Below are 17326 nucleotides of genomic sequence, written 5' to 3'. Positions count from 1 at the left end.
TAAAATGATGACTAAACTGTGGCAAACGATCTAAAGGAAACTAAGTCTGAATGGTTTATAAGACACACTCCTTTCACAAATGTCAGATCTCATCCAGTAAACATTTTATTGGCCAAATTAAGTAGCAGGTGTTCATGTAAGTGAGTGCTTGAACTGTGTGTAGTCAATGAAGCGAATCATTCTCTCAACTACATCTGCTTTACAAGCCTGTAAAGTCAGTGGCTTCCTGTGCTTACAGTGAGCACAGCTTCTCATAAGATACAGTCAGAACAGCACACAGCCCATGAGTAGAGTCATTTAAACATGACTCTTTAGTTGCTCCTCATTTTACATAATTCTGTGGTGTGACAGCTAATTTTTGGAAGTAAATATAGCTGCCAGCAGTGAGTTATTAAGTGTCTCTGTGGGGAAGTATTATTTGTATTATATTAAAAGAAATAACATTCATTCAAATCTTCGTTTTAATTGGACAGCAATATATCATTAGGGTATATAAAAGTATTTTGGAGACCACCAATTTCTTTGTAAACTGATTCAACTTTATGAAACTAAAACAATAATGAATTCCTTAATGCATTTTGTTTTTTACTACAAGTCTATTAATATATCTATTGAACCATTTTTTTTACTTTAGTTTGAGACCTAGAATGATTTCCTATCCTGGCTGGTGGACAACATTAATATTACACCTTTATCTATCCTTCCTCATTTTTGTGATGTTTGGACTTTGTACACACAAAATATAAGTATTTCTGTCAAAACCACTATTGTCAAAGATGATTGACAATTAGCATACAGTTTGGATTGGCGGTATGGTTCTGTTCTGGGCAAGAACTCCCTGCACATCCATGCAGGCTAGCATGGATGAGAGCAAGGACAGCAGCAATAACCCCCCCAGGGTAAACAGAACAGAACCAAAATAAATGCAGATATGGTTAAAGTTCAATAATTTTATGTACACATTTTAGAATGAGTCTGATTCAAAGGAGAATCAGAAGGCTGAATCCCGACTGACAGAGGAGGAGCTGGGGATGGAGTAGGATAAATAGCCATTGAGCAATGCGAAAACTGCTGATAATACTGAGGGACCTTATATATGAATGCTTAGATAGGTGTCGTATTCCCATAGGTAGATGGAGATCAGCTGAGAGTCAGCTGATGCGAGCTTGACTAACGTGGCCTGCCAGATCTAATGCTACGCTTGATATTGTTCATTATGGGCCACACAGAGCTAATATACTGGATCGTATCGCCTAACAATTGTGCTAAATTAGAAATTTGAAACATTATGCTTTTTAAAAAAGTCAGGAAGGCTAAAAATTAAAAAACATATATATAGTGGGGCATTGTATTTTATTTATTTATTTATTTTGCATTGGTTTGATTTGATTATAGTTTGACATCTCCCAGCATCCTCTATCAGCACTCCCCAGTGACTTTGTTCCAGAAGAAATGCATTAAAACATCATTGAAAGCTCTTAAAAGCACACAACAGTGCCTCTTGTGGTGGGCCGAGACAAGCAAATGTATAAATATGTATGTTACCCTGAGGATGTGTAGCTGTCCCAGTATAAAGAGACTAAATCTGGCTCTGGTAATTGTTATATTCAATCTCTGCCTATTTCCAACAAACCTTAAAAAGTAAGAAGGACTGAAGAAGAATCTATGAACCAAACATATTTCAGTTAGTCACAATGATATATAGGCTACACTTACCCGATGCAACCCATTTCACTGCTGGCTCTCACACAACACACAATGATGCATCCATTTCTCTGCCCTGACAGCCACTGATAGTATCCACTTCCACCCTAAAACACAATTACACATAGTACTAGTTAAATGTTTCTGGTTCAATCAATCATAATAAATAAATAAATAAATAAGAAATTATATAATTAGTATAAAAAGTTAAACTGAAAAATTAACATGAATTCCAGAATTTCTTTATATATTCTATTTCTACAAGTATACATTATTCTTTGTGAAAGCTGAAGATCATGTTATCCCTCATTTCTTCTTCTTCTTGTCTGCAATCTGAAACAAAAAACAGAAATAAGGTTTAAATACACTGCACAAGCAATATATAAAAACAAGAGAAGCAACATATTTAAAGTGGAAAATTTGAAATTTTAGAACATAAGTTAAAATATAAATCTGAAGGTATAAATATGCAGCGCTGAAGTTTGTCTATTTGTCTGACTATAACACTTGCAGCATGTATTAAAAGGCAGAGTAACAAAGCAAAATTATTAAAAATGTAAATTATACCTTAAACCAGTTGTGGAGACAGAGGTTCTCCAGTTCAATCCGCCGTTTTGAGTCAATCTTCAGACAACAGCGAATAAATCACAGCATTCTGTGCAGAAAGAAGAGAGAGACGTCTGATTAATACCTCAAATTTACATTTAAATTATATTTTGTATTATTCAGATATACCATTGTCTTTTGCTGAAATGAAGATCTCACCTTCTGACAAGCCATCTTTTGCCCAGGTGTAACTGTAGATCTTTTTCAGGTCTTGTATCTTTGGTAAATCTCCACACAGCAATGCAAACAAGAGGATTCCGAGTGACCACACTGCTGCTGGTTTTAACGTGATATCCATTATCATGCAATAATTTGATTTGATGCCATTTGATTCACAACAGTGGATCCCAATTCCATGATGCTTCATGAGAGCTTGATTCACTTAAAGTCCTGTGTGAACGGCCCTCAACTCATCACTAGAGTTTGAGACCCACTTTACAGCTTTGAGGGATCATACATACCAGCAAAGCATGTGTAACCTGCGTCGATAAGGAAGTCATTCTGGAAAGTGGGTGGTCTGATTTAAATGGGGTGGTGTGCGTCTGAACTGGACAGAATACCCCTGCTCTATTATGTCCAGCACCCAGCGCGAAATGCCTGGAATAGCTCTCCATGCATCTAGGAACTAACATAGTGGCCACTGTCTGCGGCAAACACCGGCTCAGGACGGGCTGCCGAGGAGGACACAGCAGGCTATTAGTTTGATCAAAAATACAGTAAAACAGTAATATTGTGAAATATTATTACAATTTCAAATAAATTGTTTCTGTGTGCTGTTTTCTGTGTGACTGTATGCTAAGATGAACCATTGGTGCCTGTGAAAGACCACCATAAAGCCCATGGATCGAACAATGGCTTGGGCCGAGTTGCCATCAGTGCTAAGACCATCACCGCATGCAGGTCTTTCATCGCTTCAGCGATGATGCCACCTCTGTCCATGGATTGCAGGATCTTGGCTTGGAAAACATGCAGCATCGCCATAGCATGTAGCGCGGATGCCGACTCACCGGCGGAAGTGTAAGCCTTGTCAGCAAGGTGGGCAGTCAGCCTGCAGGGCTTGGACAGCAGTCTGAGATCTGTGCCCAGCGTGGCCGAAGAATGGCATAAGTGTGCAGTGACTGTCTCCTCGACGGGGGGCATGTGCACGTATTCATGGGCTTCCGCCCTGTCCACGTGTGAAAAGAGAGAATGCGTGGGAGCGTGGACTCGCACCAATTGGGGTGCGAACTACGACTTCACCACGTGCTCATGGACATCTGGGAAGAAGCAGCCTGAAGATCTCCTCGAAGCAGCCTGCCGGCCCGACTAGAAGTACCAGGAGTCGAGTTTACTCCTGGCTGGTTCTTCCATGAGATCACTACCATCCTGCTTTTGTGGGGGTGGGTAGGGGTGTTAATTTTTTCCCCCATAGGTTTTTAACATTCTAAAAGCTCTTTATTCCAAATATACTACAAGCTAGTCAGTTTATTCACAAGGTGTAATGTATTGTAAGTTGCTTCAGAAGTATTGCAAGTATTACATACAACAATAAAACAGTGCATTGACATAAAAAAGGAAATCTACTTTTGGTACTTAAGTACTTTTAAAAGCAAGTACTTATGTACTTTTACTCAAGTAAAAATCTGTCTTTACAACTTTTAATTGTAATGGAGTAATATTTGACAAGCAGTATCTGTACTTTCACTCAAGTAATGGAGTTGAGTACTTTCTCCGCCTCTGGCTAAGTTCAAGTTCCTTAACCACCTTAGCAAGAGCCCTGATGAGCTCATCATGGAGGTCAGCAGGGCCCTCGGTGTCGGGGCGATCCAGCTCCAACTCTGCCCAGTCCTTTCCGAAGCCGAGATGGACATGGAGTCCTTTTCCTCATCAGCAGTGAAGGAGAAGAAGTCCACGGCGGCCCGGGGCCGGGTCGTCACCTTCGTCCCGAAGAAGGGGAAGGCCCAGGCAACTGTCGCTCTCGCCGCATTTTAAACTGCCAGCAGGCTTCTCAATATTTGCATTAATTTGCATAGATTAGTGACAATTGGCCAGTTTGTTGAACTGTCTGGCATTATCCTATAATGTTTCAGGATTTCGGAGAAGGAGAGCAGTTCCCACTGCGAATGCTTCGCAATGTAAAGGGAATGCTCGAAAGGGAACAACATTGTATGGCCATGGTAATGTACACCAAAACGATTATTCCTCATGTTATTGCTTAAACATGCAAAAAAGACATCTTTTAAAATAACTGCTCATACATGTTTTTCAGAAAGATCTCTGTACGTCCACCGTAAAGATCATATAGTTCGTCCTCTCCCTCTCTAAAACAAATAAACTGACCTCTAAAATTGCATTATGAAATATGCTCTGATTAAGATTATAAATTATACTAAAAGCGAATTTGGATCAAATCCGTGGGACTTTTATCATAGGAAGTGTTTATCCACAATCCCTCACTACCGGGAGTAAGGCCAGGGAAAAGGTCCACCCATTACCATCGGGAGAACATGGATTGCTGCTAAATTGTGGATATATATTATTGCATCAGGAGTCGTGCCTAGGTATTACAATCATTCTGGACTTTTAATGTTAATGTCGTATTTGCATTAATGCTAAAACTGCACTGAAGCGTCAATCCTCTGTAGGGCGTGCAGCTCGCGCATCTGTTCACTGCTGCTGAAACCATTAGATCGGCCAGTGTTTTCTCAGTGTGTCTGTGTTATCAGACGCTGACAGTGTTTTTGTCTGCTGTGAATAGTCGTTATCTTATGCACTGGAACCGCACTGATCATGTGATCACACCGCGCGGCCGATCTGATGCTGATGCTGATTTACTTGCATTGATCTCGTCGGTGTGCTGGTTCCCATAGAAACGCTTCAGGTGAGATGCATTCAGGTGACTAGAGAGGTGCGAGTACTGTTTACTCGTAGACTGACTACCAAAACAGTGGTTTGATATTCTTGTTACCTTTTACATTTTTGCTCTAATGGCGTATTTAATGCTTTATGGTTGTTTTAATATTTAAATTAAGGTAAAAAGCCTATAATAGGAAGTGTAATAGTATGTTCTAGTGTGACAACATGCCCCACTATTGGATTCAGTGAACAGTATGTTTTTTTTCTTAGTGGTCAATAACGGTTGAAATGTTCATTAGCTTTTATTTGTAGCCCGAATTTAAGATTTGTGTCTATAAAGACGTATATATTTTTTTCTTGTGTAAAATGTGTGACAACTAGCCCCGTTCTCCTCTATTTGTCTAGCTCGTCGGTTCATATATATATACACCACAAGATGGGAGGCTGGAGTGTGTTTGTGTCCTGCTGTGTTTGGGTGGTTCTTCTCCTGGCTCTGTTTGGAGATTCCCTGGCATCTGCGCCTGAGTTTGATCCCTACAAAGTTCTCGGAGTGTCCAGACATGCCAGCCAGGCCGAAATCAAGAAAGTGTACAAGAGGCTCGCAAGAGAATGGTGAGTGATGAAACCGAGAGCGACAGAGGTCATTGGGGCCATAGGCATGCACTCTCTAAATAGGAATAGGATTGCTGTGAATAAGGTTAGGTTTCTTTTGTTTCATCCACAATGGTTAGCCTCCTTCTCTCTGACGCATATTGTGTAACTCTCTGATGATGATGTCTGAATCAAAAAGTGTTTTCACGCTCTATCCTTAGGCATCCAGACAAGAACAAAAGTCCAGGGGCAGAGGACATGTTTATCAAGATCACAAAATCTTATGAGGTAGGATGGTTGCATTGTATATAGGAAATAATATGCAGTAAAGACAAAAGCATGTGTTTTTATTTTTTGGCATTTTTACCACACACACACACACACACATATATATATATATATATATGTGTGTGTGTGTGTGTGTGTGTATGTGTGCATACACTACCATTCAAAAGTTTGGAATCTGTATGATTATTTAAAATTATTTTGAAACGGGTGATCAGGGCTGGTTTTATTTTGATTATAAACACAGGAAAAAAAAGTGATCCTTTCACAAAAGCTGTTTTCTGTTTTGAGTATATTAAATAATATATTCATGTGGTGATGCTGCTCAAGAAACATTTCTTCTTATTGTCAATGCTAAAAAAATGTCTCGTGTGTTAGAAATATATTTTTGTGGAAGCTGTGATATGTTTAAAGACTTCGTTTTTTGATAAATAGAAAGTTCAAAAGAGCAGCATTTCTTTTTTGTTTGTAACATTATAAAGTCGTAACTTTTGAATGCTAGCGTATGTATCCATGTTCGTAAAATGGCAAAAAAATATATAATTTATAAGCACTCGCATAATAAAATAGATGGATGTTTATTTATACATATATTACATTTAGTAAATAAATATATAGCATTATACCATTATAGTGACTTAAATATATTGTATTATACTGCTATAGATTTTTATGCAATGCTTATCTAAAATTTATAGCTTATTGGTTTTTTTTATTGCATGTGTTTTTGGCAAATCAGTAGTATTTTCTTGTAAATGTATGTTTAGTCATTCTCACAGATGCTGATAATAAATATCTGCTCATTTTAAAGACTTGTTTAAGGGTTTACGTTCAATAAACCAATGCCACAACTCGTGGCGTTCCCTTTTGTAAAAAAAAATGGTAATTAGCATGCATATGATTTACTTTCCATAGATTCTGTCCAACGAGGAGAGAAGGGCAAACTATGACCGGTTTGGTCAAATGGACGAGAATCAAAACTTGGCCCGAGCACCGCAGGGCTTCAGACATTATCATGACAGCTTCTACTTCGATGAGTCTTTCTTTCACTTCCCTCGGACGAGTCGTGATTTCACAGACAGCAAGCACCTCTTTCACTACAACCAGTACATCAGTGAGGTGCTGCCGGATAGTTTCAAGAGGCCCTACCTGATCAAGATCACGTCAGAGTGGTGCTTCACCTGCATCCATATTGAGCCTGTATGGAAGGACACTGTGCAAGAGCTGGAGCCATTGGGTAAGCTCTTCAGGATTTTCACCCTCACAGTTGGTTCCAGTAGAATTGGGTGTCACAGCAAACAAATATTGGGTAAAAGAGTCTTATAGTCCATAGAAGATAGCAATATTTTTAATGAAATGATATCAAATACTCCGAATATATCGTATTGGTTTGGTTTTTAGGAGTTGGTATTGGAGTGGTAGACATTGGATATGAGAGACAGCTGGCTAACCATCTTGGTGCCCACCGCACACCTTCCATACTTGGTTTAATCAATGGCAAAGTCACTTTCTTCCACTACGCTGTGGTCAGGGAACACTTGAGACAGTTTGTGGAAAGCCTTCTGCCCCAGAAGCTGGTTGAGAAGGTAGGATTGAATGTTGTTCTCCAGGATGGAAATACTGTGCCAGCCATTTGAGGTGTATTCTTAATTATTCAGGTTGTAAGATTCAACTTAATTCAAGCATTGGCTCTTGTTGCTGCAAATATGACTGTCAATTAAACATTCATAATAATGCAACTAAAAGAGGTAATAATTGAAGTTTTATTTGCTTTTTTTTCCTTATCCCTTTCCATTGCTTTTCACTTTCCACTATTCTTTTCCTCCCTTCCCTTTGTCCCTTTCATTTTCACTCTCTCTCCCGTTTCCTTTCCTTCCCGTTTCTGTTTCATTTGAACTGTCTTTCCGGTTTCTTTTCCTGTTCCCTTTCCATTCTCGTTCCTTTTTACGTTCTCCTCTTGTCCTCTCCACTTCCCCTTTTCCTTCTATCTTCTACCTTTTCTTCTTCTCTTCTTTCCTTCTCCCTGTCCCTTGCTATTTTCCCTTTTCCTTTCATTTTACATGTATGCACCTTCTTCGTTTTCCCCTTTCCGTTCCCTTTTCTCGCTCCCCTTTCCCCATTCTTTTTCTGTGTTTTTTTCTTTTAGGTGACGGATAACAGCTACCTTGAGTTTTTAAACAGTTGGCATGAAGAGAATAAGCCAAGAGTGCTAATGTTTGATGTAGCATCTAATATTCCTCTTTTGTATAAGGTGAGTGTTTATTATATTAACTGTTCAAACAGTCATTAAGATCTGTGAAGTTGTTATATTCTCTTGTTCTCAGCTTACCGCGTTTGCCTATAAAGACTATGTGAGGTTTGGCTATGTGGACATGGGCCTGACTGAGACCTCCAAAGTCGTGCAGAGGTTCAACATCAACACATACGCTCCCACCATGCTCCTCTTCAAAGAGAACACGGACAAACCGGCTGATGTTATACAGGTGAGGCCCAGCTCCCCATTAGCTAACATCCAATTGCAGTTTTTCTCAAAAACTATACACCGGCTATTTTGTTTTTGCTAGACGGATCCTGTTTAGGCTTGCTGCGGTAGATAGATGCCCCCCACCGTCTTTTTGATTTTTTTTTTATAGTAATACAAATCATTTAGTTCTTAAAAAATAAAAATCATTTAGTACTTAAAAACTGAACAATGCAGCATTGTTGAGGTGAGACAGACAAGACGATGGCGAAAGATTTAGTTTCGAAGCGAAACGCAAAAGCGCATAGCTGTTTGGCAGTATTTTGGATTTTGAAAAGCCTGTTGGCGTTTGCCGTTTATCTAAGGTGATTTTGTAAGTTGTTTTTATTTTTTAACATTCGTTTCTTATTTATTTGGTTCCACAGTGTTTGCTGATTTTTACTTTATTTAAACTTTGTGTAATTTATTTTTGTTTTATTTTACATCAAGGTGTATGCCGTGCCTTTAAGCTTTCTTATTAGTTTTGCTTATAAACGTTCTTTATTTCTTATTTATTTGGTTCCACAGTGTTTGCTGATTTTTTTTTTTAGTATATTTAAACTTTGTGTAAGTTATTTATTTTATATTAGCCCAATAGCATGGTGTATTTTTATTCGGTTTGTTAACAAAAGTTCTATGTTTAATAAACGTGAGTTTGTCGTTGTACCGTTTTGTTGTTGTCCATTCAAGCAATTGACGCTGAATTGCGGCTAATGCGCACGGGCTATTTAAAAAGCGAAGGAAAGAGGGAAAACCCCAACGAACCCCACCCCTCGGTGATACTGGTGTTACCAGTGTTGTCACACGTTGATTAACCGCTGTAAAAATTTCCTCACCGTCACAACCCTAATCCTGTTTTGTTTTCTTCCCTAGGCAAAAGGAATAAAAAAACAGATAATTGACGAGTTTGTGTCCAATAATCGTTTTCTGCTGGTGCCGCGGCTGGTAAATCAGAAGCTCTTCGATGAGCTCTGTCCGGTTAAACAGTTCCACCGTCGCAGGAAGTACGAAATCTCACCTCTAACTGTAGCATTAGATGTTGGTGGACTTGCGTCTCTGAGCAAACTTCATCATCTCACTGTCTTTCTGATTGACAGGTACTGTGTTCTTCTCGTTACCGGTGAGGTTGAGCAGTTTGTGTCAGTGAATGAGGCGTTCTTTGACTTCGCTTCCTCCAACACTAAAGAAGTTCTCAGGTTTGCTTATGTTTATCAGAGACAACAGCAGCCTCTCTGTGACACCCTGCTCAAAAAGGAAGACACAACCCCTCCACAGGTCAGAGACATTCATGTGCTAACACCTACATTTAGTTACCTTGTTTGATGCCATATGAATTTATACCTTGTGTGCAAATGACTTCAGGTGATTCTCCTGGAGAGACGCAGCGCTACAGGAAGGGTGTTGTATCGGACAGTGACGGGGGGATGGAATGGGAGTGATAATGATAAGCACCGCCTCCTTGAGCAGCTTGAGCTTCTGCAAAGAGACCCCTCCTACCTTACCCACGATGCCATGCTGCCTGAACTCAACAATGAGTTTGCATCTGTAAGTCATGCGGAGGGAAATGAAGGGCTATGATTTTCTTTAAGACTTTGTGATTTTAATACATTTCTAAACTTTAGAAGTGGCAATGAGAGAGATAATTAAGAGTAATAATATATATATATATATTTTATTACAGATGTTTCTGATTCAGTGGATCAACACTGCATATGATTACCTCGCTCAGTTTTACTTTGATCTTCTCTACTCTAATTGGTGAGTGCAATCAAAAAGTATTCCTGGTGCTGTCTGCATGCAGTTTCAATGGTTTGCGTTCTGGAGCCAGAGCACAATCTTGCCCAGTGCTCGACCAGGCGAACTGGATCCTGTTGCAAACCAGCCACGTTTTCCCACAGATTTGAGAAATGAACATTGCTTTGTGTTGTTTACCTGACTGTAGCCAGTCTAAAACAAACCGGCTCCAGTGTTGAACCGATCTGGCACAGGACCCACTTTTATGCTGTGGAAACGCGCAGAACGGTTCAAGAATCTATGTCAGTGGAAGCAGGACATCTGTGGTCCGTTGTGATCAATCAGAAATTAAAGCAACATAAGCATCACTTGATTTTCAGGACATACAGTATGAATGAAATTTCTGTGCACGTGTGTCTTTACTCTAATGATGTCTGTGTGTTTGAGTGGGAGAAAGAAAGTATGTGCTTTCCGTACATAATTAAACTTAATTTTGTGGAAAAAGCATGAAAATAATTTGTTGTTTTAATCCAATTGTTTACTATATTTATTTGCTTGGTCAGTGTCGTGGGTTTTGGTTATTTTGCTGTTTTAAGATGTTTTAAGACCTTTGAAATGACTGAAATCATTTGGCGAAGTGATATGAACATGCGATCAAGACCTACCTGGAACTACTTTAGCCGCGTTTCCCTGAAAGTAATTGCACATCTTAGAACGTTCGTCAGCCAATCAGATTCAAGCATTCAACAGCTCCATAGTATAATGTTAAAATATCTGCAATGGACTATAAAGACTATAAGATAGACTGAAAACAGTGTAAAAGCTGTACATTGTGTGCAAAAATGTTTTTAAATGTCTAATGACAACAAATAATAACAGACTAAATGATAATGATAATAGTTGATGACTATTTTCAGCATTCTTTTTTTATTGAATTTACCAATTAGCAGCTCTACATTTTTTTTATAAATGAGAAACTTGTCATGTTCTGCTCCCCCCCCCCCAGGCGTGAGATGATGCCCGTACTGTCTCTTATCTTCTCAGCTCTTTTCATCCTGTTTGGGACTGTAATCATTCAGGCCTTCAGGTAGGACAGAGGTGTGTGTGTGTGTGCGCGTTTTTGTGACAAATGAGGACATACATTTGTATAATGACAAAGGTATGACAGGTATTACAAGGAGAAGGGGACGGTTCAGGACATTACCCCATGTCCCCACTTTTCAAAACGCTTATAAATCACACAGAATGGAGTGTATTGAAAATCTGAAATAGCACAAAGTTTCCTGTGAGGGGTAGGTTTTGGGGTAGGGTTGGTGTAGGGCAATAGAATATACGGTCTGTACAGTATAAAAACCATTACGCCTATGGGATGTCCCCACTTTTCACAAAAACAAACCTGAGTGTGTGTGTGTGTGTGTGTGTGTAGATATAGATATTGTATATATGGTATATAACTGTCTTTGTAAGGAGAGTTCTTGATTGATTGATTGATCGAACAGTGACGCTGGGGAAGACAAACCAGCCAAACAAAAGGCCACTGGGTCACCAAAGACAGCAGAGAGCTCTCCAGAACAAGAGAGTAGTTCAAGGTGAGGCACTGCTTGCTTGATAATAAACTATAACAACAGCAAGTCAAATAGAGATTTTGAGATCACGGATATGTTCAGATGTTCATTAGCTGAATCGCTAAGAGTTGGTTTTCCTGTTACAGTCGTCCACCTAAGAAGAATTTTGTGGAGGTGACAGAGCTCACGGACATCACCTACACGAGTAACCTAGTCAGGTTAAAGCCTGGTCACATCAACGTTGTGCTGATCCTTACTGATGCTTCTAAGCAAGTACTGCTCAGGAAGTTTGCCAAAGAAGTGTATTCGTTCTCGGGGTGAGGCCTGTGTGAGCTTTGAGAAAATGCTAAAACCTGTTTCTGGAGATCAACCTTCTTACAGAGTTTAGGCGGTCATCCGTTCAACTTCCCAACTTAGAAGGCCACTTGATGCTTAGCACACATGCAAAACAATGCCAGCATTCAGCATCTTCCATTAAGCTTTAGACAACTGAACCAAAGTCAAAGATAATATGTAGACATATTCCAGATCGGCGACAGCTGCGTTTCTCAAAAACATTGTGAACCTCAGTAGATCCTAGAGAACACTGGCACCAATGGTTTCTGCGATCTACTTGGGCTTTCAGGAAATGCAGCATGGGTTCATTTGAAATCATTTGGATTTCAGAAAAGCACATGGGACCCATTATTCCAAACTTCTAATTGGTCAACATGTGCACAATTAAAAGGTATGTTACTTTTGTAAACCCTAAGTCCTTGGAATGCACAATCACCTGTAAACGGTTTATATTTGTTGCTGAATAGACAAACAACATTCTGTACCTTAAAAACCTAAAATAAATTTGAGCAACTTCATATTTTATTTTTAGATACTTATATTTTGCAGGAATCCAGCTAGTCAGTTCTTTTTTGGCACACATCGATATCTTCAATTCAAAACTGTTCAAAACCGATCTCACAATATTGATTGCAGACCTCAACCATAAACCCTAGTTATGTATTTATGCATTCCAGACAAAATCTACATTTTTTTTTTCAATTGAAATTTCCCACTTCCAACATAAAAAGGTTCTAGTCATGCTGCATTCCGACCAACTCAACCCAGAATTCTTCCACTTCCACTTGGAACAACCAATGGAACATTATTTGAAAATAATGTTAAATGACGCGTCTCACTTTAGGGGTCAGATGTCTGAACTTGAGTAGCATTCAAGAGGTCATTTACAAGTTAGAAGTTGCAGAATTCTGATTTCCAGTCATGATGCTTTCCAGACAACTCACCTATCAGGAATTCTCTCACCTCCACATGGGGGAAAAAACAGTGGAACGTCAATTATATATGAAGTCGAATGTCCATTTGTTCCTATTTCCAAGTAGCATTACATTACATGGAAATAAATACTGAAAGAAAGTAGATCTCCAGAAGCTGCATTGAACACCCTTTGCTTTCAGCTTATATCTTGCAACAAACAAACCCAAAGGAAACTATCCTTACTTCCTCCCGCAGGTCTCAGACTCTTCACTACTCCTTTTTAAATGTGGACAAGCACAGCCAATGGATGGATTCCCTCATGGAGTCGGCTCCCGACGCCAGGCCGTCAGACCGCTTGGACAAAGAGGAAGAAGAGGAGGACTCCACCTCCAACAAATCAGACTACACTGGCCACGTCCTGGCGCTCAACGGCCACAAGAAGTATTTCTGCTTATTCAGACCCGTCTTCACAGGGGAGGAAGCCGAATGTAGTAGGTGGTCCGACGAGGATGCGGCGACGGCCGGACCAAGCAAAGCCTCGAGGTCCCGGTCAAGTTCCCGACAGAAGGCCACCACTCTGGAGATCCACCACAAACTAGACCGACTGGGTCTGTGGATGGAGAGGCTTATGGAGGGAACTCTACCAAGGCACTACATTCCGGCCTGGCCCGGTCTGGACACCATAACGCCGCAGAAATAAGACTCGTTTGACCTCAGGCCCATTGCAGGAGGTGTGCTGTAGTGACGTGAAAGGTGTTGAATTCTCAACATCTTTGTGATCCAAATTACTTGGTTACTTTAAAAGATATTAAGTTATTCTGTAAAACGCACTGGTGATGAGTAGAGGGTTTCTTTATTTAGAGCACCATGTGCTCGTCGGCTGCTTTAGGCGCAAAACTCCTTTCCATCTGTAACGTACACTGTCTTTTTGTTAGTATGGTTGTTTCATTACTGTATGGATGCCAATACCCATATAAAGCCACTCTGTAGCTTCCAACAGGGCTAAATGTGTCTTTACGCTGCTGGGTATGTGGCGGCTACGGCCCATCCTTATAATTTCATCCAGGGTCCTGTGAATTCAAGAAACGGCCCAGGTTTCAGAAGCAGCTCGTATTAAGATTGCCATTCTGCCTTTTTTTCCAGTCAGAGTCACTATGTGGATAATCGGAATAAGAAAAAAGTGTGTGTGCACGGAAAAGGTTTAGTCAATCTACTCTCCTTATGCAAAATCTCCCAACTACAAATTTATTAAACCGTGCTGCATGAAAAATCACGTTTTGACAACTTGAGAAGATATTAGATGTTATTGCCAGTTGTGTATGTGCTGCCTTTCCTTCAAGCTCATCATTTCTTTAATGTCATTTGTTTCATGTTTTGCACTTTGATGACTTGCTTAGGATTCGTTCATTCATTAATTCAATATTAAAATAGAGGTTCTTACTGCATCTGAATTATCACTACCACTTGAGGTTAAAGAATTTAAAAATGTGTCTAGATCATCAGTTGCCATTTTCTTTTAAGAAAATGATGTTATTTTTATGTTGCACTTTTTGTGGTTGATTTATAGATCATGTGCATTGTTTAAAAATAATAATAAAGTTTGTACTGTAGCAACATGTTCACTTATATAATTGTATTGACTGTATTTATTCAAAATATGTTTTTTAGCAATTTACACATTTTCATACCACATTCCCTTACAGTAACACATTGTACACATTACCACATTATTAAAGTGTGCATTGTTTAAAAATAATAATAAAGTTTGTACTGTAGCAACATGTTCACTTATATAATTGTATTGACTGTATTTATTCAAAATATGTTTTTTTAGCAATTTACACATTTTCATACCACATTCCCTTACAGTAACACATTGTACACATTACCACATTATTAAACACCGTTAATCCACATAAACGTCTCAGGTTACTTATGTAACCATGGTTCCCTAAGTAGGGAACGAGACACTGCGTCCTCTAGGTTTTCCCATAGCGACCCCTAGAGGACGCAGTTCGAAGTTCCCATGAAAGGGAACGTCTCAGGTTACTTATGTAACCATGGTTCCCTGAGTAGGGAACGAGACACTGCGTCCTCTAGGGGTCGCTATGGGGAAACCTAGAGGACGCAGTGTCTCGTTCCCATGAAAAGGAACTGTTTTTCTGTCAACACAGCAGAACTATCAGGTACAAAGAGTCCATTGTGTAAAGTGGCGATTTAAAACTCGTTCCGAATATTCACTTTCTTCATTTTTAAATCCTCTGGACCGAAAGACGCAGGCAGCAGCTCCTCAACAGTCATCTCCACGTAGGAACCATCAGGTTTGGACAAATACACGTCCCAGTTTGCACCGAACTGTTTAGGTGAAAACCAAAATAACATGTTTAATGAAACCTGAGTATGCTGCTTGCTTCATTGATGTTAAATACTGTGGTAAATGAAACTTGCCTCTCTCATGAATTGTCTGCAGCCACCACAGGGGGAAACGAAGTGCTCACACATATCACTAAAAGAGCAGAAGACACTTATTGATGCTGTATTATACTTAGAGAGTCTATTTCCAAATATGGAGTTAGTTAGAAATGTTATTCAAGCACTAGAGGGCCTGTTGAATGCAGTAGAAATTTACCTTGCAATAGCAATGGCTTTGAAATCCCTGTAGCCCTCTGAGACGGCTTTTGAGATGGCAGTTCTCTCAGCACAGATGCCCAAGCAGAAGCACGCGTTTTCCACATTACAGCCTTATGTAGAGAAATAATGAAGTTTAAATGTCCAAGTATATTACATCACACTGTGAACGCAAGACAAATAAATATTATGTAAGGTTAATCTCGCCCTCGTGTTTTGTACCGAGTTTGATTTCTATTGGATGGTCTAGAAGAGGCCTGTCAGGTCATGGGCCAAGTTTTGTTTACTTTTTGTTAGGACAGAAACGTCCTCTCTAGTGCCACTGGTGTGTACTGCAGTGACTAACAGTATGGTCACTGTCTGAAGAACTCTAAGTGCTGTTTCACTGCAGGTCAAGGCTGTGTCACTTAAAGAGCAGTAAATAACTGCATTGCTTAATCGGATCAAATAGTTATTATCAGTAGTTAACCTGAGCATTAGCCTGTTCAGATCAACAGAATTGTGTATTGCTTTTGAATACCATAATACCAGTTTTGTTCAGTGTTTATAGACTACATAATGAGCAATTTATTAATAAGTCAGTTGGTCTTTATTCCATATGCTTTTTTTTTTCTTCTGGCCAAAATATGTTCAGTGTTGGGGGTAATGCATTACAAGTAATGCAAGTTACGTAATCAGATTACTTTTTTCAAGTAACTAGTAAAGTAACGCACTACTTTTTAATTTACAAAAGAATATCTGAGTTACTTTTTGAAATAAGTAACGCAAGTTAAATTTTTTTTCAATTTATTGACTGTCAGCTCTCCTGTGCCCATGTTGAGAGAAATCAGATGTTACTGTAGTTCTAAAATAAATATGAATATGCATTAATTCATCTCACTCACGGGAAAAACAACAACAAAACGATTCAGTATTCCTCAAAATGAATAAAAATAATGCACTCAGAATATGATGCAAACCTGCAATAATGTATAAGTGTTAAACAATAAGTGTTAAACAACACAAATATGCTTTATGTATTTAATCCCATTCTATTAACCAATGTCTTTGCTTCTGACCTTCGATGATCCAGTTCAACCGTACTAATAAGCACAAATTACTCTAGACAAACATTTGTGTCTTTTTTATTGCTGAAGTGTGTTGAAATGTCTTCTTCTGCATTCTACTGTACGCACGTAAATGTACTTTCCCTTCAGCCTGAGGCTTATTCATTTCACATTTGGTGTGAAAAGGCTTTTATATTTGCCAAAAATAGAACTTTTTTATTTTAAAAGCAAACAAGCAAGCCCTGTCCAGATTTAAAAAGTAACTAAGTAACGTAATTAGTTACTTTTTTATGGAGTAACGCAATATTGTAGTGCATTACTTTTAAAAGTAACTTTCCCCAACACTGAATATGTTGTACATTTATGCTAAATATATGTTGTAAACGGTGAAGCTCAATGAACTTTAGTTTTGAAATATATTTACTTTCAACCCTCAAATACTCAAATATATTTCAAAATATACTCAAATGTATTTCAGGGGCATGCGACATATGTGAATGTATTTTCTTGGATTGAATTTGAAATATAGAGGGCAAAATATTTTTAAGTATTAATAAACATATTTTAAATGTTAATATATA

The 17326-nt window shown here is 39.0% G+C and overlaps 2 protein-coding genes across 4 annotated transcripts in view; one reads left to right on the top strand and one right to left on the bottom strand.

Annotated features, from left to right (window-relative positions):
- The first annotated feature begins 4686 nt into the window (after nucleotides 1–4686).
- On the top strand, nucleotides 4687–14799 carry LOC107572849 (dnaJ homolog subfamily C member 16-like). Of its 3 annotated transcripts, none has more exons than XM_016259277.1 (15): nucleotides 4687–4850; nucleotides 5048–5170; nucleotides 5551–5757; nucleotides 5958–6024; nucleotides 6937–7258; nucleotides 7423–7607; nucleotides 8168–8272; nucleotides 8346–8504; nucleotides 9395–9796; nucleotides 9884–10066; nucleotides 10203–10279; nucleotides 11262–11342; nucleotides 11755–11844; nucleotides 11967–12137; nucleotides 13327–14799. In XM_016259277.1, the coding sequence occupies exons 3-15, from the start codon at nucleotides 5582–5584 to the stop codon at nucleotides 13769–13771; spliced, it is 2463 nt and encodes an 820-aa protein (XP_016114763.1). In that variant the 5' UTR covers nucleotides 4687–4850; nucleotides 5048–5170; nucleotides 5551–5581; the 3' UTR covers nucleotides 13772–14799. The 3 variants fall into 3 exon arrangements, with proteins under 3 accessions (XP_016114763.1, XP_016114764.1, XP_016114765.1); XM_016259278.1 differs by having other exon boundaries at nucleotides 4687–5170; nucleotides 9395–9525; nucleotides 9619–9796; XM_016259279.1 differs by lacking the exon at nucleotides 5048–5170 and having other exon boundaries at nucleotides 4760–4850.
- Nucleotides 14800–15228: 429 nt separating this feature from the next.
- The window catches only part of LOC107572847 (putative cytidine deaminase), a 4685-nt gene continuing 2587 nt past the window's right edge, over nucleotides 15229–17326 (bottom strand). The window contains exons 6-8 of the mRNA XM_016259276.1: nucleotides 15701–15812; nucleotides 15520–15577; nucleotides 15229–15426 (exon numbers count right to left, since the gene is read on the bottom strand). Coding sequence (XP_016114762.1) covers nucleotides 15289–15426; nucleotides 15520–15577; nucleotides 15701–15812 — 308 coding nt within the window. The 3' untranslated portion in view covers nucleotides 15229–15288. The remainder of the gene's footprint in view (nucleotides 15427–15519; nucleotides 15578–15700; nucleotides 15813–17326) is intronic.

This window comes from Sinocyclocheilus grahami, unplaced genomic scaffold (assembly GCF_001515645.1).
Source record: "Sinocyclocheilus grahami isolate Dianchi unplaced genomic scaffold, SAMN03320097.WGS_v1.1 scaffold1821.1, whole genome shotgun sequence".
Lineage (NCBI taxonomy): Eukaryota > Metazoa > Chordata > Actinopteri > Cypriniformes > Cyprinidae > Sinocyclocheilus > Sinocyclocheilus grahami.
This window is presented reverse-complemented; position numbering and strand designations above follow the sequence as displayed.